Source organism: Pan troglodytes, chromosome 15 (assembly GCF_028858775.2).
Source record: "Pan troglodytes isolate AG18354 chromosome 15, NHGRI_mPanTro3-v2.0_pri, whole genome shotgun sequence".
Classification (NCBI taxonomy): Eukaryota; Metazoa; Chordata; class Mammalia; order Primates; family Hominidae; genus Pan; species Pan troglodytes.
In genome coordinates this window covers 72,294,762-72,317,912 of record NC_072413.2, presented here as the reverse complement: position 1 = coordinate 72,317,912, position 23,151 = coordinate 72,294,762, and the positions used below count along the sequence as shown (strand labels likewise).

The 23,151-nt window shown below is 49.8% G+C and overlaps 1 protein-coding gene across 1 annotated transcript; it reads right to left on the bottom strand.

Moving 5' to 3' along the window:
* Positions 1–10,871: 10,871 nt before the first annotated feature.
* Positions 10,872–22,721, bottom strand: VRTN (vertebrae development associated). Its single transcript, XM_016926411.4, has 2 exons — positions 22,540–22,721; positions 10,872–14,101 (listed from the first exon to the last, which is right to left on the bottom strand). The coding sequence occupies exon 2, from the start codon at positions 14,098–14,100 to the stop codon at positions 11,992–11,994; it is 2,109 nt and encodes a 702-aa protein (XP_016781900.1). The 5' UTR covers position 14,101; positions 22,540–22,721; the 3' UTR covers positions 10,872–11,991.
* Positions 22,722–23,151: the final 430 nt, after the last annotated feature.

Below are 23,151 nucleotides of genomic sequence, written 5' to 3'. Positions count from 1 at the left end.
TTTTACTAAGAAAAAAGGGATGGTGTTGAAGGATTTGAAGCAAGGGAAGTAACTTTAGATTTATGTTTTAAAAACCCCGTGCTGGTGGCAACATGAAGAACAGATTAGAAGGGGCTAGAATGTATGTGGGGAAGATTGGTTGGGCGTATACTGCAGTCTGATATGTGATGGTGGAAGTGGAGAGAAGTAGGCAGATTCTAGAGATGTTTAGAAATATCCTGGCCAGGTGTGGTGGCTCATGCCTGTAATCTCAGCACTTTGGGAGGCTGGGAGGCAGGAGGATTACTTGGGCCCAAGGGTTCAAGACCAGCCTGGGCAACATATTGAGACTCCCGTCTCTACAAAAAAAAAAATGTTTTTAATTAGCTGAGCATGGCTGGGCACAGTGGCTCACCCTTGTAATCCCAGCACTTTGGGAGGCCGAAGTGGGTGGATCACCTAAGGTCAGGAGTTCAAGATCAGCCTGGCCAACACGGTGAAACCCCATCTCTACTAAAAATACAAAAAATTAGCTGGGCGTGGTGGCGGGTGCTTGTAATCCCAGCTACTCAGGAGGCTGAGGAAGGAGAATCGCTTGAACCCAGGAGGCAGAGGTTGCAGTGAGCCGAGATCACAACACTGCATTCCAGCCTATGTAACAACAGCAAAACTGTGTCTCAAAAAAAAAAAAAAAAATTAGCTGGGCGTAATGGTGCACACCTGTGGTCCCAGCTACTCAGGAGGCTGAGGTGGGAGGATCGCTTGAGCCCAGGAGGTCAAGGCTGCTCCAGCCAGGGAGACAGAGTGAGACTCTGTCTCATAAAAAGGAATATCTAGAGATATTTAAAACCATAGGGCAGGTTAATGAGACCATGCAGAGATTCTGATTTAATTGGTGTGCAGTCGGGCCTGGGCAGAGCCAATCTTAAAAGCACCCATGTAATTGTAATGTTGAGCTGCAGGTGAGGTCTGTGTCCAGCCTACAGCTTGCTCTACACAGGCCTCAGATGAAAGCTACTCAGAAGAACAACACTCAAGCTACTCAGGTCTGTTTGGACACATGGGGATGAAGATGGAGCTGGGGGGGCATCCCCTGCCGTCTTCTCACAACCCAGAGAAAGCTGACTGGTGGGGAGGGTAGAGGAAGCTAATGACAGCAGAGGACCCAGGGAGCACTTACTAGCACACCACTGACTCCCCAGGTAGGGTTACCAGAGAAAATACAATGGGTTGCCAGAGAAAATACAATCAAATCAGAATTTTTGGTAAATAATGAATAATTTTTAGTATGTCTCAAATATTGCATGGAGCATATACATACTGAAAAATTATTATTTGTTGGCCAGGCACAGTGGCTCACGCCTATAATCCCAGCATTCTGGGAGGCCAAGGTGGGTGGATCAATTGAGGTCAGGAGTTCGAGACCAGCCTGACAAAAATGGTGAAACCCCATCTCTAATAAAAAAATAAAAAATAAAAAAATTAGCCAGGCATAGTGGCACACAGCTGTAATCCCAGCTACTCAGGAGGTTGAGGGAAGAGAGTCACTTGAATCTGGGAGGTGGAAGTTGCAGTGAGCCGAGATCACACCATTGCACTCCAGCCTGGGCAACAAGGGCAAAAAATATATCTATTATTTGTTTATCTGAAATTAGAATTTAATTGGGTAGTCCCTATTTTTATTTGCCAAATGTGGCAATTCTATCCCCAAGACAAGGATCCAATGGGTTCGGCTCATTCCCATCCAGTTCAGCAGCTTCCAGACCAAAGGGACTATTCTCTGCCTCTGCCTCCTCCTCTCGCTCCTGTCTCATCCCTAGTCTGGCCTGACCAAGAGCAGGTCAGTACAGGCACCGGCTCCCTCTCACCCTGCTGACCGGCCTTTACGTGAGAACAGACACAGGGGTTTCTGTCACAGGACCTAGGGGGAAACACTCAGCCTTCCACTCCAAACACACTCACTTCTTCATTCAGTGAATATTTTTTGAGCACCTACTATGTGCCAGGCGCTGTTCTAGCCAGAGGGATACGCAGTAGACAAGTCAGATGAGTTCCTGTTCTCTGGGGGCCTCTGTTCCTGCATTTCAGGTTGAGGAAAAGGACAATAATCCAGAAAACAACTGTTGAAATGGTGATGACAACAGTGAAAGGACGTGGCAACAGTGACTGAGACCAACTTGAGATGGGGTCTGGGAGGGCCTCACTAAGCGGGTGACGTTACTTTGAGTTGAAGGACTGGCAAGAGCCAGCTACATAAACACATAGGGAGGAGTCTTCCATCGGGTAGGGCTCCAGCATGTCTGGCCGGTTGGTGGGACTTGCCAATTCCTGTGGTGTGAATACTCCATCCTAGCCAATTCCAAGCTACCAACATGACATGGCAATTTTAAGAAAGCTAATATTTATGTATTTATTTATTTACTTTTTTGAGATAGGGTCTCACTCTCACTTTGTCACCCAGGCTGGAGTGCAGTGGCACAATCACAGCTCACTGCAGCCTCGACCTCCCAGGCTCAAGTATTCCTTCCACCTCAGCCTCCTGAGTAGCTGGTACTACAGGTGCACACCACCACATCCGGCTAACTTTTTTTGTAAAGATGGGGTTTTACCATGTTGCTCAGGCTGGTCTCAAACTCCTGGACTCAAGCCATACTCCCACCTTGGCCTCCCAAAGTGTTGGAACTACAGATGTGAGCCACCGCGCTTGGCCAGAAGCTAACATTTTAAATGGTTTTGGACCTTAGAGTGTGAGGGCCAAATGGCTGTATCAAGATCCTACTCGCATGGGGTTTTTCCAGGCTATAGGCCTCAGTTTCTTCTCCCCATCCATCTTCTCTGCTCATTCACTGCAACTTTTGATTTTTAGACAGGGTCTCACTCTGTCGCCCAGGCTGTAGAGCAGTGGTACGATCTCCAGGGTTCAAGTGATCTTCCCACCTCAGCCCCCTACCTCCCGGTAAGTAGCTGGGACTATAGGAGTGCACCACCATACCCAGGTAAGCGCTGAGACTTTTGAGAGGCCCTTTCGGAAATCCAGGAAAGGTAGTCTTGCTCCTTTTTGCCCCACAACACCATTGCCTCCCTGTTTCCTCTCTTAACATATTCCTGGCTGAAGAAAAACTGACTTTAAAAACCAAAGTCTTAGGCCGGACGCGGTGGCTCACGCCTGTAATCCCAGAACTTTGGGAGGCCGAGGTGGGTGGATCACGAGGTCATGAGATCGAAACCATCCTGGCTAACACGGTGAAACCCCGTCTCTACTAAAAATACAAAAAAATTAGCCAGGCGTGGCGGTGTGTGCCTGTAGTCCCAGCTGCTGGGGAGGCTGAGGCAGCAGAATGGCGTGAATCTGGGAGGCGGAGCTTGCAGTGAGCCAAGATCGCGCCACTGCACTCCAGCCTGGATGACAGAGCAAGACTCTGTCTCAATAAATAAATAAATAAATAAACAAACAAACAAACCAAAGTCTTGCCAGGCAAGGTGGCTCATGCCTGTAATCCCAGCACTTTGGGAGGCCGAGGTGGGCAGATCACCTGAGGTCGGGAGATCAAGACCATCCTGGCTAACACGGTGAAACCCCGTCTCTACTAAAAATACAAAAAATTAGCCAGACGTGGTGGTGTGCGCCTGTAGTCCCAGCTACTCGGGAGGCTGAGGCAGGAGAATCGCTTGAACCCAGGAGGTGGAGGTTGCAGTGAGCCGAGATTGTGCCACTGCACTCCAGCCTGGGCGACAGTGCAAGACTCTGTCTAAAAAACAAGCAAAACAAAGAAAACACAAGTCAAAGATACTTGGCTCCCTCCTATTTCCATGAAGATGAGCTCTGAGGATCAGTGGATCCTGCAGCCATCAGCCCCTGTCCTGGATACTGCCATGCAACTCAGTTATGCCTCCCTTGTTGTGTCCCAATTCTATTTTTTTTCTTTTGTGTGTGTGTGTGTTTGTGTGTGTGTGTGTGTGTTGTTTGTTTGGTATTAGATTCAAGGTTTTTTTGTTTGTTTGTTTGTTTGGAGACAGAGTGTCGCTCTGTCACCAGGCTGGAGTGCAGTGGCACAATCTCAGCTCACTGCAGCCTCCTCCTACAAGGTTCAAGTGATTCTTCTGCCTCAGCCTCCTGAGCTGGGACTACAGGCATGCACCACCATGCCTGGCTAATTTTTGTGCTTTTAGTAGAGACGGGGTTTTACCATCTTAGCCAGGCTGGTCTCGAACTCCTGACCTTGTGATCTGCCTGCCTCGGCCTCCCAAAGTGCTGGGATTACAGGTTATAGGTATAAGCCACTTCACCCAGCTTTTTTCTTTTTTTTTTCTTTTTTTTTTTTTTTTTTTTTGAGACAGGGTCTCACTCTCCCAGGCTGGAGTGCAGCAGTGGTACAATCTCAGCTCACTGCAACCTCTGCCTCCTGGGTTCAAACAATTCTCCTGCCTCAGCCTCCCAAGTAGCTGGGTTTACAGGCATGCACCACCACACCTGACTCATTTTTTGTATTTTTAGTAGAGACTGGGTTTCACCATGTGTGCCAGGCTGGTCTCGAACTCCTGACCTCAAATGATCCACCCACTTCAGCCTCCCAAAGTGCTGGGATTACAGGCGTGAGCCACCGCACCTGGCCTTTTTTTTCCTCTTATTTTTAGACACAAGATCTCACTCTGTAACTCAGGCTAGAGTGCAGTGGCTCAATCATAGCTCACTGGCAGCCTTGAACCCCTGGCTTCAAGCGATCTTCCTGCCTCAGCCTCCCAAAGCACTAAGATTACAAGCATGTGCCATTGTGCCCCAATTTTGTTTTTGGTTTTGTTGTTGTTGTTGTTGTTTTGAGATGGAGTCTCGCTCTGTCGCCCAGGCTGGAGTGCAGTGGTGCAATCTCAGCTCACTGCAACCTCCGCCTCCCAGGTTCAAGCAATTCTCCTGACTCAGCCTCCTGAGTAGCTGGGATTTCAGGCACCTGCCACCATGCCCAGCTAATTTTTGTATGTTTAGTAGAGACGGGGGTCTCACCATGTTGGCCAGGCTGGTCTCAAACTTCTGACCTCAGGTGATCCGGCTGCCTCAGCCTCCCAACGTGTTGGGATTACAGGCGTGAGCCACCATGCCCGGCCCACCCTCCCAATTCTAACTTAAGTGACAACAGATAACTCTGCCTGGTTAAGGAGCCTAGAAACTGATCTTGACTGTCAATACCTGCAGTCTGCCATACTGCAGAGGCAACTGTCTGAGCCAGGATGAGCTGCAGCGGGGGAGGGAGGCAGGTGAAGGAAAGGGAACCAAAAGCCACTCAGCCTGGATGCTCCCCAATTACCTCCCTGACCCCACAGCTTGCACTTCTCCTCCTCCCGGCCCTGGGGCTTGCAGTATGGAGTGGGGTGAGGCATTGGCGAGGACCCCCTGTGACCTTTCTGCCTTCTGCCAACCCAGTGGTCTCCGCAGGCAGAGGGTCATACATGAGCAGCTGCTTGCCCAGTCTCCTCCTGGCTGCCCTCCTATCTCTGTTCCCCCAGCTCTCTGCCTGGCAGGGAAGACCTCCTAGAGTTAAGTGGATTTCATGCTATTTTCAAAGTCATTTTTAATGGAAAAAAATTTTTTTTTGACGGAGTCTCATTCTGTTGCCCAGGCTGGAGTGCAGTGGCACGACCTCAGCTCACTGCAACCTCCACCTCCTGGGTTCAAGTGATTCTCCTACCTCAGCCTCCAGAGTAGCTGGGATTACAGATGCCCGCTATCACACCTGGCTGATTTTTGTATTTTCAGTAGAGATGGGGTTTCGCCATATTGGCCAGGCTGGTCTCGAACTCCTGACCTTGTGATCCACTCGCCTTGGCTTCCCAAAGTGCTGGGATTACAGGCGAGAGCCACTGCTCCTGGCCACATGGAAAAATTTTTATACCATTAAACCTACTTTCTGCTGCTTCTTATCTAAAACCTTCCCTCCTCCTCTTCCATGAGATAAACTAGCAATGGGAACACTTACCAACCCACTAGTCACACCCTACAGGTAACCTGGGTGTCACTGGCTGGGGTTGGGGAGAAGCAATCACACTAGGAGAAGGTTCTGGTGAGATATCAGGCCAATGAAAGCGGACAGCCAGGGGCAGGAGCAGGCTTCCCTGCACACACTCTCAGGGCTTTGCTTCTCAGCCTTCCAGCCCCATCCTGACAACTGCCTGGTGGCACGAGCCCTGTCCCCTAGCTTCCCATCTTCCTGTGACAGCCACCAAACTGGAATGAGTCTTTTACAACCAGTGACTAGGGTCACCTGAGGGGCAACTGAGGCATTTCCCAGAGACTCCCAGGCAGCTGACACTCAAAGAGCTGGCTCATTCTCGGAAAATAGGCCACAAGGTACCAGACACAGATCAGCCAGCATAGGCTTCCTGTGAGCCTGCTGCACTTTTTGCCCATTCCATATGGAAGCCTCTATCACACTGTGTCACACCACGGCTGCTGCAAACTGAGGGCTTTGTGAGGACAAGAGTTGAATACAAACGGCTCTGTCTCCTCAGCTCACAGCTCAGCCTCTCAGAGGCTGCTAGATAGGAACCTATTACATCTGCCAGATCCCTTGTGAGCAGAGCCGACACAGCCCTTGGCCAAAACTTGTCCAGTAGCCTCAGGTGTGACCTGGCATGAAAGCTGTGCTCAGGGGAAAGGATGGGACAGGGATGGGCTGGACCAATGGAATTCTCTTCCCTGTGATTACCCAGCAGTGTGCAAGCTTGTGAAACCCGCCATTTTTCTAGGGTCCTGCTGGGATAGAGGTATGGGAGAGAGAACGTTCTAGGACAACTCTTAGCTTTCTGGACAGTTTAACTAAGAACCTGATGCTGCAGAAACTGGGGTGAAAGATAGTCAGAGAAGTGTGTCCCAGGGTAATGGGGGGGATGAGCCCAGATTGGCAGGCAGTGAGAATGAGGCAATGGTGGGACATCCAGGAGTGGCAGTTGGGATATGAGGTGGCTGCTCAGGACCCAGAAGCCACCAGCAATGCCCTGGGGCCTGAGTGCTGGACTCCAGAGAAACATTTGGGGAGCAGCTTATGTTGATCTCCACCAAAATCCTCTTCCTCCAGGGGATAAATGTGGAGATAATTTTTTTAAATTATTCAATGTTTCACTGGATTTTTGGGGGGGGGGAGGTGAAGCTTTTATATTTAAGATTGTTAAATCTTAACATCATCTGAGGTCAGGAGTTCAATAGCAGACTGACCAACATTGTGAAAACCTGTCTCTACTAAAAACACAAAATTAGCCAGGCGTAGTGGTGCACACCTGTAATCCCAGCTACTCAGGAGGCTGAGGCAGGAGAATTGCTTGAACCCAGGAGGCAGAGGTTGCAGTGAGCCAAGACTGCGCCACTGCACTCCAGCCTGGGCAACAAGAGCAAAACTCCGTCTCAAAAAAAAAAAAAAAAAAATTGTTAGAAGCACTTGTTACATTACAAATACACAGAATGTTGGAAGAAGATGCAAAGTTAACCTCACATTTTTTTCTTCCTTTATTCACACATTGTTCATTTCACTGGACTTTCTACACTGCATCAGAGACAGAAAATGGTGAAGAAAAATACAAATAAGTTCAACAGATGTTGATTTCAAAAATCAGCATTAAGTATTCTTAGCAAATACGGTCACCACTTGGTATCCCTGCCTTTCTAAGCAGATTAGAAAGGAAACAGCTTTTCTACACAAGAATAACTTATCCATACTTATGAAACCTTTTCCAAATCTATAAATATTGATATACCATTTTTTATCTTAATTTCTTCCAACAGAAGCTAAAATTTCTGCCTGTGAGTTCAGGGCTCAGGGCTAGCCTCTGGCAAAAACACCTTTCAGTCCTGGGACAGGAGTGTCTTTAACCTAGAGGGTAACCTTGAACGACAGTATCCATGGGTATTGACTTCCTCCTAGAAAACAGGAATCAGACTCCCAGAGGTTCTGAAACTGGGCTTATCTAACACTACGTGCAGGATACTATCCTATAGGCATTACTGTAATCCCATCTTACAGATGGAAAAAGTGAGGCACAGCAAGGTTATGTAACTCATCCGTGTGCATATACTACCTCTCCAATGTCTCAGGTTGGAGTCAGCAGGTGTGAATGGGGCCCTGGAATTCACGCTCCTAATAAGTTCCCACGAAGACTGCGATCCAGGTGGTTTTTAGACCCCACTGTGAGATACTCCTCCAGGCATCAGAGGATTTGCTCTGGTTTGAGAGTTCAGGCAAAAGAGCAAATAGGAGAATCCAGAACCCCGATAAGGGTAGTTCTCAGGAAGTTGCTACCACCCTCTGATGGCCAAAGCAGTAAGGCGGATACACCGGGGGTTGGGAAATCAGAGCCGCGTGCGGATTGGGAACCCAGAGAGAGACTTTGTCTGTTGCTGCACCCGATTGCCATCTGCTGGCTATATGTGGCTATTGCAGGCCAGATGGTAACATTCCCAGTCCAACCCCTCCATCAAATGTCAAATGGTTACATTGGTGGTGGGGCTTCAGTAAGACTCCAGGGCTCAGTACAGAGCCTCAACAATGCCACTTGTGGGAGGGAGAAAAGAATGCAGGGGGAAAGGTCAGTCTGAATGAGGGTTGGTGGGGAGAAATAAGCCGGAGAGGAAAGTAGGGGCCAGAATCAGGTGGGCCTCAAAACAGTTAGGATTTTGTACTGAGGGCAACGGGAAATCCAGCAGTGAGTCAGACTTTCAGTAGGATCATTCTGGCCTGTCAGGAAGAACTAGGATAGTTTGAGTGGAGGCAGAGTCAGTTTGAAAACTGTTCCAGTATCAAAGATGAGGAACAGATGCTGGTATAGATTAGGGGGTAGCTGTGGGGATGCAGAAAAATGGTCCACAAGAAATATGGAGGAAGGGGGATTATGTCTGATAAAACCAAATCCCAAAGGAAAACAGCAGGAAAGGGATAGAGACCCCATTTCACTCATTCCTTCTTTCAACACATTTTAGCACCTATGATGCCAGGAATGAATCTACCTGCTGGGAACACAGTGGTGTGAGCAAGTCAGGGAAAAGCCCAGATTTTCATGGAGCTTACATTCTGCTGGGGAGGTAGGCAATAATCAAATAAACAAATAAACAAGAGAAACATCAGATGGGAGTAAACACCATGAGAATGAAAAGTGTGGTGTGATGGTGACCCTCAGAGATCTGAATGGTAAGAAGTCTGCCATGTAAATATGACAGGGAAAAGCATTCTAGACCATAGCAGCAAATGCAAGGGCCTTTAGAGCAGAAACAAGTGTTCAAGACCAGAGGCAGCTGGTATGGTTGTAGCGTGGTGGGTTAGGGCCAGCATGGAGCAAGAGGCAGAGTCAGGGACAGACTATCTGGGCTTTGTAAAGCAGCACAAGGAATTCTAGGAGTAAAGGGAAGCCACAGACACATTTTAGGCAGGAAAGTGAAAATCCGATTTCATAAACTCTCTCACTGCTCTATGGAGAATGGGTTGTATAGGGGCCAGGCATGGTGGCTCACGTCTATAATCCCAGCACTTTGAGAGGCCGAGGCAGGCAGATCTCTTGAAGTCAGGAGTTCGAGACCAGTCTGGCCAACATAGTGAAACCCCGTCTCTACTAAAAAGGCTAAAGTTAGCCAGGCATGGTGGCACGTGCCTATAATACCACCTACATGGGTGGCTGAGGCATGAGCATTGCTTGAACTCAGGAGGTGGAGGATGCAGTGAGCTGAGATTGTGCCACTGCATTCCACCCTAGGTGAGAGAGAGAGACTCTGACTCAAAAAAAAAAATAAATAAAAATAATGGGTTGCAGCACTTTGGGAGGCCGAGGTGGGTGAATCACAAGATCAGAGTTCAAGACCAGCCTGGCCAAGGTGGTGAAACCCCATCTCTACCAAAAATACAAAAATTAGCCAGGCATCGTGGCAGGTGCCTGTAATCCCAGCTACTTGGGAGGCTGAGGCAAAGAATTGCTTGAACCTGGGAGGTGGAGGTTGCAGTGAGCCAAGATCACATCACTGCACCCCAGCCTGGGCAACAGAGTGAGACTCTGTCTCAAAAAATCATAAAAATAATGGGTTGTATAGGGGTATAGGGGCAAGAGTGGAAGCAGGGAAGCAGGGAGATGGGGTAGGAAGCTGTGATGTGGGCCAGGAGAGACAATGGCAGCAGAGTGGAAAGAGGGTTCTGGGTATCATTTGGAGTCAGCGTCAATAGGACTTGCTGATGGATTGGATGTGGGGTGAATAAAAAGCAGAGGCAAGAATGACTCCCCAGGAGCACAAGGATGCCAGCCACTGCAAGAAACCCAGACAGAAGAAGAAGGGCCTACGGGAACTTCTTCCCTAATGATTCCTCCCTCACCAAACAGGCAAAGGCCTGGGCTTAAAGCTCCCATTACATCCCTGCTGCTGCTCATTACAGCACGCTGCCCTCACCCTTGTCCCACCAGACAGAGGGAGCATGCAAATTAGCCACTCTAAGGCTGTGTCCTTAGAGTGTCCCAGTCACAGGACTGGGCCTACCTGCCTGAGCACATTGCAAGGACTAACTAGAATGTCTGGCACAGACTTGACTCCAGGTGCTGGCCTGGCCTCCATGGCCCAGGGCCAGCCTCACAGTGGGCCCCTGTTGAGCCAACCTGTGGTGGCAGCAACCCCTTCCCCACCTGGGAATGCCAGGTTTCTCCCATGGGAGGGAGGGCATTTCCAGGTAGCCAGAGCCCCACCCTTCAGCTGGAAAAGCACCCAAGGTCACTTCTAGATCCAATTCAGAGTCCCCAGAATAACTCTTTTCATCCCCCAAGCCCTAGACCTGAGTGCGTCCCATCGAGAGAGAGGTCACTCTTGTCCCCTTAAGCCAAAGGGGAGCATGGGAATGGGCAATCACATCCTGGCAAAACAAATACCAGAGACCAAGCACTGTGGGCACTGCATCACTTTATTTCTTTGGTTTTCAAACTTTACTCTCGAACAAGGCAAATTCAGTCTCCCAACCTGCCTGGCCGCTTTGTGATCTCTCACTGAAGATGGGCCTCCAGCTCCGAGGAGACGCTCAGCAGAAAGGTGGAATCCCCAACAGACAGCCAGGCTGGCCGAGGACTGCAGGGTCCCAGCAGGTGGATCAAGCACCCACAAGCAGAGACTCTGGGCCATAATCTGCAAACAGAGCCTGCATCTCCTCCCAGCCTTGCCCCACCTGGTACCACACTCCTTGCAGGAGACAGGCCAGCCCCTCAGTGATCTCCAGTGCCTCAAGATCTCCGGTGCCTCAATGCCATCCTTTAGAGGCCAGCTGTGGTTCTTTCTATACATCCCTGCTGCTGCTCCTGCTGACCTGGCACCTTCTCCCTTGGGGATGCCAGGCACAAGCTGCTGATCAGCTCCACATTTGATTTTCTTTCTTTTTTTTTTTCTAAGAGATGGGGTCTCACTACATTGCCCAGGCTGGTCTCTAACTCCTAGCCTCAAGTGATCCTCCTGCCTTGGCCTCCCAAAGTGCTAGGATTACAGGCATAAGCCACCACACCTAGCCCCCATATTCGAGCCTAATGTTCCTTTGGGAAACAACTGAGTAAAGAGGATGCCAACCCCCAAAAGAAACTGAAGATAACGTTCTGCCCAGTGGGACCGATGATCATGCTATAACACTCCTTTTGTCTCCAGGAAAAGCTGAAAGCAGCTCTAGCTAACCAACCCCCCTCTAAACCCCCTGACATACATACGGCTTCCAACTCCAGCAAGGGGGCCAACCAACCCACTCAAATCAAAACCAAAAACTAAATCATAACAGTAAAAATATGACCAGCAAACAACGAAAGAGGATATCTCTGGTCCCACAGTTTCCTACGAGAGACCAGATGGCTGATTTCTGGCATTCTCTGTCCTGGAGCCAGAAAATAACACAAATATACCCTTGGACTTAGGGTAGACACTGTGGGACCCAGAGCAAAGGATATCCTGGCCAAGCCTGGGGTCAGCTCAGGTCCCTGACCCTCTCCAAACTGGTCCCCCTTCTTCCCAGCCCCTTTTGTACCTCCCTGTCAGCCATCTACCAGGGTCAGGCCGTCATAGAGGGCTCGCTTCCACATGTAGTATGTGGAGCGGGCAGTGAGGGGAAAGAGGGCACTGAACTCCTTGTAGGAGGGAAAGCTCTTGGACTGGAAGCGCTTCTGCAAGAACAGCTTGGCCTGGGCCTTGAACTTCGTGGTAGCGATCATGTCCATCACCAGCATCCGGCCATCCCTGCCACCCGCTGCTGCCACCACAGGTTGGCTCAGCAAGGGCCCACTGTGGGGCTGGCCCTGGGCTGTGGCCCTCTCCTGCAGGGCCCCCTCTCTGGAAGGCCCTCCCTCTACATCTTCTGAAGAAGCCCCCACAGGTGGGGCCATCACAGCTGTCACATCCCTGCCAGCCTCCTTCTCCTGCTTCTCCTCAGCCTCCTGCCCCCCTTTGCCCAAGGTGGGGACCGGCACCTGAAGTTTGGACAGGCCTCTGGGCCAACCCCGAGCAAGACTCTTCCAGACCCAAAAGGCAGAAGGTGACAGGCTGGGGTAGCGGAGGCGGAAGCGGCAGAAAGGGAGATGCCCACTCAGCACCTGCCTGCGGGCAGCCCTGCGCAGACGCCTCTGCCAACGGGACAGGGGCATCCTTAGTGGCAGGAGCTCCCCGGGGGCGGGAGGGTCCTCACCTGTGGCATTCCCTGCCCCCTCTTCCGCTTCACTCTTCCAAGGAATTACAGCCCCTTCCCCAACAGATGCTGGCTGGGGAGTCCCAGCAGCAGAGAGGGCTGGTGCCGGCTTGAAGCTGGGGTTCCTCCGGAGGGCCTTTCGCCGCCAATTATAATAGGTGGACCGTGAGATGCCAGGGAACCTGCGTTTGAAGCAGCGATAGGGTACCAGTGTGTTCAGGGAGATGCAATGCTCCAGGTACAACTTGGCCCGCTGCATTAAGACCATTCCAGGGCTTGACACCGCCAGTGCGGAGCACTCCAGCTCCTCCTCAGCCACCTGCTCCTCTGGCAGCTTCTCTAGCTCCTCCATGCCCAGCACCTCCGTGGGGGGCAAGGCCGGGCAGGTGCCAGAGCCCAGCAGCTCATGCTTCCAGGCATAGTAGGTTGAGCGGGAGATCTCCGGGAACAGCTGGAGGAACTGCTGAAGTGGCACGACGCCCCCCCGGTGGAAGCTGTCCTGCAGGAAGTGCTTGGCGGAGAAGCGGGCAGCAACCTTCTGCCGGTGCTCCTGGGACTGCCGCCGCCAGCGGTAGAAGGTGCTCTTGGTGACGCTGTAGCGCTCACAGAGGTGAGAGTAGCTGAGGCCAGGTTCACGGTTGAGCAGCTCCAGGGTCTTGGCCGGCGATGACAGTGGGGCCAGGGCTGGAAGAGCTGGGGCCACGCCAGGGGCACCTTCAGCCTCCACCTCTTCCAGCCCCACCACAGGGGCAAAGTACTGGTGGCGGAAGAAGTGGCTGGTGAGGGGCTGGCCAGCCCACATGATGTGCAGCGTGGAGGGCACGTGGTCGCAGCGGCGGGGCCGGATGACACGGTTGAAGTAGGGCCGGATCTTGAGGTTGCGCATGGGGTAGATGGAGTAGATGTTCCGCTGGAGGACAGAGGCGAGAGCATACAAGTGCCACACGTTGGAGAAGCTGCTGGGGAAACAGGAGGCCTTGACATCAGCATCGAAGATGGCCTCCAGCGTGGCAGGGGGCAAGCTGGTCATCTCAGGGGACTCCTCAGAGCATAGGGAGTAGCGCACGGCCTGCAGCATCACTTTGGAGTCGATCATGCCCTGGAGGTAGTAGTGTCTGTGCAGCAGCATCTCTACCACGGTGCGGGCCCGCAGCTCCAGGCTGAGGCCTGCGTCACCCCACAGCAGCATGCTGGCCGCCTCGAACAGCAGGCTGCCCTCCCCCTTGCACACCAGCGGCAGCATGTTCCGTGGAGCATCTTCTGGATACAGGCTCAGGGCCACCGAGTCCACTTCCAGCACCTGGAGGCCAGGGCCTCCCTCCCGGCAGGTGGGGAGAGTGAAGGAAGACAGGACCTCCTTGGCCTCCAAGGCAGCACCTACGAGACCCTCCAGGCCTTCGCACTCCACTGCTTCCTGCAGCTCCTGCAGCACCTTCTGCACCAGCTGGTTCCGAGAAGTCATCCTGCCAGGGCAAAAGATAAAGGGGCAGTAGTCAGGTCGAAGTGCCCAGATGATGACTAGCAAAGGTGCCCTGTCCACTCCTGCACTTTCTCCCAAAAGGTAATGTCTATCTGCTCCCGTCCTCCCACAACAGACGGGATTGGTTCATCACTGAATGGTACTGAGGAAAAGTGTGGTCTCTAGAACCTGGCTTTGAATCCTGGCTCTGACATAAGCTTGGTCACCTTGGATCACTTAACCTCTCTATGCTTCTGTTCATTTTCTATAAAATGGGAATGGTGTTTTAAAATCTGCTTTATAGGCCAGGCACGGTGGCTTACACCTGTAATCCTAGCACTTTGGGAGGCCAAGGCAGATGAATCACTTGAGGGCAGGAGTTCGAGACCAGCCTGGCCAACATGGTGAAACCCCATCTCTACTAAAAATACAAAAATTTGCCAGGCATAGTGGCAAGAGCCTGTAATCCCAGCTACTCTGGAGGCTAGGGCAGAAGAATCACTTAAACCCAGGAGGCAGAGGTTGCAGTGAGCTGAGTTAGAGCCACTGCACTCCAGCCTGGGCAACAAAGTGAGACTGTCTCCAAAAGGGAAAAAAAAATTAATAAAATATGCTTGAGTTGTTCTGGGCATAAATGAGACAATAAAGAGATGTTGGCTGGGCGTGGTGGCTCATGCCTGTAATCTTAGCACTTTGGGAGGCTGAGGTGGGTGGACTGCTTGAGTCCAGGAGTTCGAGACCAGCCTGAGCAACATGGCAAAACCCCATCTCTACAAAAAATACAAAAATTAGCTGGGCACAGTGGCATGTGCCTATAGTCCCGGCTACTTGGGAGGCTGAGGCAGGAGGATCATCTGAGCCTGGGAATCCGAGGCTGCAGTGAGCAATGCTCACACCACTGCACTCCAGCCAGGGTGACAGGAATGAGACTCTGTCTCAGAAAAAAAGAGAGAGGCCAGGTGCAGTGGCTCACGCACTTTGGGAGGCTGAGGCAGGCAGATCACTTAAGGTCAGGAGTTTGAGGCCAGCCTGGCCAACATAGTGAAACCCCATTGCTACTAAAAATACAAAAAAAAAAGTTAGCCAGGCATGGTGGAATGCACCTGTAATCTCAGCTACTCAGGAGGCTGAGGCACGAGAATCACTTGAACTTGGGAGGTGGAGGCCGCAGTGAGTAGAGATCATGCCACTGTGCTCAAGCATGGGTGACAGACCGAGATTCTGTCTCAAATAAATAAATAAATATAAATGATGCTTTTTTTTAAAAAAAGAAAAGAAAGAAAACCGTTATCCTTAAGTACATGTCGTTTTCAATACTGGGTATAATCAAATGGGGCATACTTATAACACGCTTGCTGCAACCTGAGGTATGATGAATGTCTCCATTGGAATGATTGTTCTGCTTTTCTGATAAATTAGCTCCCTTTAGCATGATATACAATTTTTACTTGAAAGAAAGTCTAATAGACAGTGGTCATTCAGATTTGGATATATTTGGCAGATATTTTCTCAAAAATGAATGAAGTGAGACTGTAATTTCAAGAGAAACAACTATTTGCTGCCAATAAAAACTTATCAGCTTCCATCTGAAAATTCCAATTTTTCTGATGAGATCAGTGGTGACAAATTTTTTTTTTTTGAGACTGAGTCTCGTTCTGTCACCCAGGCTGGAGTGCAGTGGCGCAATCTCGACTGGCTGCAACCTCTACCTCCCGGGTTCAAGAGATTTGCCTGCCCCAGCTACCCGAGTAGCTGGGATTACAGGCGCACGCCACCATGCCCAGCTAATTTTTGTATTTTTAGTAGAGACGGGGTTTCACCATGTTGGCCAGGCTGGTCTCAAACTCCTGACCTCAAATGATCTGCCTGCCTCAGCTTCCCAAAGTGCTGGGATTACAGGTGTGAGCCGTCACGCCCAGCCCTAACAAATATAATTTTTTATGCTTTATAATGAATTGTCAATTGTTTCCACTAAAGATCTACATCACTCAGTGAACATTTTCCAAATAGCCAATGGGTGTTGTTACAAAGTCATGCACTTGTAGAAGAATCATTCAAAGTATAAAAGAAACCCATGGGGCTGGGTGTGGTGGCTCACACCTGTAATCCCAGCACTTTGGGAGGCCGACACGGGCGGATCACGAGCTCAGGAGATCGAGACCATCCTGGCCAATGTGGTGAAACCCCGTCTCTACTAAAAATACAAAAATTAGCCAGGAGTGGCAGCACATGCCTGTGGTCCCAGCTACTCAGGAGGCTGAGGCAGGAGAATTGCTTGAACCCGGGAGGCAGAGGCTGCAGTGAGCCAAGATTGCATCACTGCACTCCACCCTGGGGACAGAGCGAGACTCCATCTCAAAAAAAAAAAAAAGACCCATGGATTTTAATATAACAGGGTACAAAAAGTTCATGGATATGGTTTCAAATTCCACATTATAACTAAGCTTTGAGAAGCTACTACTTGTAAAGTTTTGGTATAATATCAAAAAAATCCACTGAAAAAGTGATCAAAATACTCCTCCTTTTTCCATCTATATATCTGATGAAGTTAGATTTTCTTCAGATGCTTCCACCAAAACAATATATCAAAACAGACTGAATATAGAAAGATATGAGAAAGTACTCATCTTCTTTTGAACCAAATACTATGGAGATACAGAAAAATGTAAAATGTAAAAATGTAGAATAATGTGCTCTCGGACATTATTTAACATTTTCCCAAGTCTCCATAGTAGCTGGTTTAAAAGAAGATAGGCCGAGGCAGGCAGATCCCTTGAGGTCGGGAGTTCAAGACCAGCCTGGCTAACATGGTGAAACTCTGTCTCTACTAAAAATACAAAAATCCATCCTGGCTAGCACGGTGAAAGCCCGTCTCCACTAAAAATACAAAAAATTAGCCGGGCACGCTGGCGGGCGCCTGTAGTCCCAGCTACTCGGGAGGCTGAGGCAGGAGAATGGCGTGAACCTGGGAGGCGGAGCTTGCAGTGAGCCAAGATCACGCCACTGCAGTCCAGCCTGGACGACAGAGTGAGACTCCATCTCAAAAAAAAAAAAAAAAAAAAAAAGTAGTTTTTTTGCTCTGGAAATGTCACTTCTCATAAAAATGATTATTTGTTACTGTATAACAGGCTTTTTAAAATTTATTTCTCATTTTTAATTTTGTATACAATATACACTGGTAGATATAACCTATATAAACAAAAGGTTTTCAGGGTCTGCAGACCGTACAGGAGTCCTGAAACCAAAAAGTTTGAGAAGTGCTGCCCCAGAACAAAAACAGCCTTTCAAAGGGGCAGCAACAATCTATTCACTGCACAAAGATCTAATAACTATGATTTACTGAGCATTTACTATTTGCCATGCACTGTCCTAATCCTGACACTAATACTTTAAGTACTACCATTATCCCCAATTTACAGGTGAGGAAACTGAGGCAACTGAAGTTAACCTAATTTGCCCAAGGTCACAATACAAGTTAGTTGAAACCAAACACTTTTTTTTTGAGACAGAATCTCACTCTATCACCCAGGCTGGGGTACAGTGGCTCATTCTTTGCTCACTACAACCTCCGCCTCCAGGGTTCAAGCGATTCTCCTGCCTCAGCCTCCTGAGTAACTAGGACTGTAGGCACATGCCACCACGCCCAGCTTATTTTGTAGAGATGGGGTTTCACCATGTCCGACAGGGTGGTCTCATGGTCTCAAACTCCTGACCTCAGGTGATCCACCCACCTTGGCCTCCCAAAGTGCTGGGATTACAGGCGTGAGCCACCATGCCTGGCCCCAAATGCTCTTTAGGGTCTGTGATTCATCTCCTGTTTAAACCATTAACCACCTTTTAACACAAAACTAATCATCTCAACTATTGGTATGTTTTTATTGTTCAGTTGCAAAGCAGAATGGTATTCCTTCATAGACACTTTTTACATTAGGAGAGGGACCATTATCCTTTCTGGTTTCTCAGATCATGTTCTCAAATTAAACTTGTTCTCAGAGTTCAATAAATTGCTTTAGATGACCCTTAGGTTTAAAAATGGTGTTTGGGTATATACATTTTTCAGATCAAACTGTATGCTTAAGGCCAGGCGTGGTGGCACACGCCTATAATCCCAGCACTTTGGGAGGCTGAGGCAGGAAGATCACTTGAGCATAGTTCGAGGTTACAGTGAGCTATGATCACGCCACCGGACTTCAGCCTGAGCAACAGAGGAGACTGTCCCCAAAAAGCAAAACAAAACAAAAAAGCTACATTTGAAAGGAGTGGATGAATGCAAATTGTAATTTAGTAAAAATGTTTTAAAAAATTAAAAGTAGGGCTGGGCCACAGTGGCTCACACCTGTAATCCCAGCACTTTGGGAGGCTGAGGCAGGTGGATCACGAGATCAGGAGTTCAAGACCAGCCTGGCCAAGATGGTGAAACTCCGTCTCTACTAAAAAATACAAAAATTAGCCAGGTGCAGCGGCAGGTGCCTGTTATCCCAGCTACTCGGGAGGCCGAGGCAGAAGAATTGGTTGAACCTGGGCAGCAGAGGTTGCAGTGAGCCGAGATCGCCCACCGCACTCCAGCCTGGGTGACAGAGTGAGACTCCATCTCAAAAATAAAAAATAAATTAAAAAAATTAAAAGTACTGAGGCCAGGCATGGTGGTGGCTCAGGCCTATAATCCCAGCACTTTGGGAGGACGAGGCAGGCGGATCACAAGGTCAAGAGATCAAGACCATCCTGGACAACATGGTGAAACCCTGTGTCTACTAAAAATACAAAAAAAAAAAAATTAGCTGGGCATGGTGGCCCGCGCCTGTAGTCCCAGCTACTCGGGAGGCTGAGGCAGGAGAATCACTTGAACCCAAGAGACGGAGGTTGCAGTGAGCCAAGATCGCACCACTGTACTCTAGCCTGGAAAGAGAGCGAGACTCCGTCTCAAAAAAAAAAAAAGTTGGCCGGGCGCGGTGGCTCACGCCTGTAATCCTAGCACTTTGGGAGGCCGAGACGGGCGGATCACGAGGTCAGGAGATCGAGACCATCTTGGCTAACACGGTGAAACCCCGTTTCTACTAAAATTACAAAAAATTAGCCGGGCGTGTTGGCGGGCGCCTGTAGTCCCATCTACTTGGGAGGCTGAGGCAGGAGAATGGCGTGAACCCGGGAGGCGGAGCTTGCAGTGAGCCGAGATCGCGCCACTGCACTCCAACCTGGGAGACACAGCGAGACTCCGTCTCAAAAAAAAAAAAAAAAAAAAGTACTGAGAGAACAGCCACCAGAATTTTACTTGATAACCAAAGAAGGAAAGTCGTTTAAAAATTGGTAATCAGCCCAAGTGCAGTGGCTCACGCCTGTAATCCCAGAACTTTGGGAGGCTGAAGTGGGCAGATAGCTTCAGCCCTAGGAGTTAGAGACCAGCCTGGACAACATAACATAACCCCATCTCTACGAAAAAAAAAAAAAATTAGCCTGCATAGTAGCGTGTGCCTGTAGTCCCAGCTACTCAGGAGGCTGAGGTGGATAACCTGAGCCTCAGGGGGCTGAGATTACGCCACTGCACTCCAGCCCGGGTGTCAGAGTGAGACTGTCTCCAAAAAAAAAAAAAAAAAAAAAAAACCTGGTAATCAGAATCAGCTTTGGATAAAATTTCTAGGCTGTGGATTTCTTTAAAATGTGTATATTATAACAAATCTGGTATAACCTCTCACCACATTTCTATTTGTACCATATAATGTAACTCTAGAAGTTGGCTTTTATTAATCTGTCAACTTTTATGCCTTTTATATTTACTTTAAAAAGAAAACTATTACTTTTCTTTGGATTCAGGAGATAATCCATATCAGTCCTTAGTAAAGACAGCACTTAACATTATACAATTTTTAAAAAAGGAATCCTGAAGAACAAACTGTGTACACACAGACAAGCTTTTTCATTTTGGCAGACAATGATGTCAACAAGCAAGACGTTGGGTTTTTGTTTTTCTTGCATTATGTCACTTGTTGAATGCTATTTTACAACTGCATACAAATGAGTGCTCTGCTAGATACTTTGTAAACAAAATTAGGAAAATAGCTACCATTTACTGACTGCTTCCTATGTGCATTTAACTAGGTAATTCAACCAAAATCTCAGGAAAAACAAGAGGGAACAATATACTGAAGCTGTGTGGATATTTTTATACCCTTACACGCAATTAGCCGATTTCCTGAGGAGAGCATGATGTTCCCTGAAGTGTTAACAAGTATCTGCCAGCTTTTCACCCTCAAGCATTTGGAGTCCAGGCTTTTCAGAGGTAATTTTGTTTATATGTGGTTCTCACCTTCCTTCCATGTGAACTACAATTCCATCACACCTACGCTATCTACAGGATCCCTAGTCCGAGTTCACACCTGGAGGCTCCGGGTTTACATTAAGTAGCTTTCCCAAGACCACACAGCTTTTAAAAGCTACAAAGTCTAAGCAGCCTGACTCTCAAGTTCCCCTTCTAAGCACTATAATTCCATCATCCAAAATTCTCATTATCTGGTGGATCTAGAAACTTATGGATTTTTAGGACTTTAAGACAAACCTGGCCATTTTACAGATAAGGAAATTGAGGTCCACAAAGGTAAAGTCGACTTGCCTGAATTCATGCAGCAGTGTCCAGATACCTTCCAACACAACGTCCAGATATGCCACACTTCCTCTTGCACAGTCCCCACCTGTCCCCACCCTCCTCGTCCCACCCTATCTACTCTTCCCAGGCCCAGTTCCACCCGGCTCCACCCAATTTCATTCCTTTCTCTTCCCCAAAGAGGTAGGAGGTACAAGTATGTGATACCCCACTTCTGGCTTCCTCAAAAGCTTAAGGAAAAGCAGCTCCACACTCACTCCCAACCCACAGATGGATTGGCCCACCAGAGAATAGGGCCGTGTGGAAATGGTAGGGGCTGCACGGGGAAGCCTATCACTCTTAAGTAGACAATTGATGATGGGGTTCAGGTGCAACAGTCTTTTTGGCAATGGCTCTCTTCCTAGAAGTGCAATGCAAAGCAGACAGGCCGGTTGCCAGGTGCATTCAGGGAAGGAGGTGCAAAAAGTGAGAGCTAATCTATGGACTTTGCCCAGCTGGCCTGCCCTGGCCCCCACAACTCTTGGAAGTGATCTGAAAAGGTTGAAACCAAGGAGGCAAGGTACACTCGGGATTGCACAGGCTCATCCCCTCCTCTTGCCTGAGATTAGAAGGGCGGGGGTAAAGGCAGGACATCCAGAGGCATCCAGCCAGGATCTTAGCTCCAGTAAAGCCAAGGAATGAATGAATGGCCACAGGCTACTCTGCAGGGCACTCACAGCCTCGCCTTCACCAAGGTCAGCCTCCCCGCTCCCCCATTCTTTATTTCAAGCATATGGGGTCTCAGAACCCAGGTCTGGCCTCTTGTCCCCTGCGTCTTAAGAGTGAGCCAGGAATCTGGGTGGGCCAAGGGATGGAGGGGCAAGAGATCTGCTGTTATGAGCCTGGCCTGGTCTTTAGAACAAAATCCTTTCCCACCAGCCTCATTCTGGGCTCTAGCTTACCATGGATCCCATGTTCTCAGCCCTCCCTTTTCTTCCTCTCCCTCCCAAAGCAGGTGCTGTGTTCTCTATAGTCAACCTGCACATGGGCCACCAGGTCTCAGTAAGGCTGTGGGTTTGATTCTCCCCTGGATGGCTGGCTCCTCACCCAGCCTTGCCCCGTGCCTCTCTGCCCTGCCCTCCCTGCCCTGGCCACACCAGCCCGACTGCACAGGCTGCGCCCTGCCAGGGCCTAAGGGAGCGCCAGCCATCTTTGCTCCCTCCCCGGTGGCCCTGGAGGCCCAGCTGGGCAAGGGCAGCAGCCAGGGTTGGCTGGTGGCAGCCAAGCCTTTGGGCTGCGACTTCCCAAGGAAATTCCCACCACCAAGGGTAGTGGCTGCACCTTGGGTCACAGGGGTGGGCCTGAGGCCACCAAGTCAATCCAGCCCAGTTCAGTTGCTCTACTGGACCACGTGTTTGGAAGGGAGGAAGAGTGCAGCCCACAAGGGGAAGCAGCACAGGCTCCCGGTTGCCCCTTAAGGTGCCAGGAGGCAATGAGTGGCAAAAGAGGGAGCTGGCAGGTCCGGGGCTCCAGGGACGAGGGATCCAACCTGAGAAGCCTGGGGAACCTGGGGAGGGACCGAGGCCAGACCATTGTGTAGGGTGGGGAAGGGAGATAGGCAGACGGGTGGGGGTGGGGACAGGGCTGGAGGTGGAGGTGGGGGTGGGGAGAAAGAGAACTTGAAACAATGCGTCCTCTCCCTCTACATACACACCCAGACACACACACACCACAGCATCTTCACGGGGTCACTCCTTGACCTGGGCCCAGTAGGGTCCCGAGATCATCCCTGACCCCGCTGGAGCCTCCAAACTGTATGGGGCACCCCCACCCTTCCTAGTTTTGAGGAAACTCGCTGTTTTACTGACCTGGAGTGTGACCCAGAGCCCTGGGGGCATCCACTTCTCGCTCCACCTTCCAGCCTGGGACATTTAAGTCACCCTGTGGGGAAAGGCCTTCTCAGGCAGCGTCCCCAGCCGAGCTCGTCTCACTCCAGAACCAGTTTCATATCTGTAGAGGACCATTGAGCATGGACCGTCTACAGCCAACTGGCCGGTGGGGAAGCGGCTTAAGCCACTCCCCCCAGGAAATCGCCCACCCTCAAGTGCTCTGTACCAAGATGAAAGAAGTGCAAATTCGGGGGTCACTTCCAATGGTAAAGTGATAGCAGCTATTGTCATCCACTCTCCCCAGCTGGGGGTGTTAAAGTGCCCTGACCCAGCTCTGAAACAAACCCCAAACTGCCCAGAGAAAAGTTGAAAGAAAGTTGAAAGATTTCCAAAGAGTTTGGGGGGAGGGGAGGGAATGGGAGGAGAAGGTTCAGATCGAAAGACCTAGGGGAAGAAAGTCTGTGGCCAGGCTTGCAGAGGAGGTGGAAGAGAGCAAAGCTGGGGCCCAGAAACTAGCTATGGATAATTGCTTAAGAGAAATACCTTGAGGCTCTCTGAACCCTCAAAATGCATCTCTTTGTGAGGCAGCTC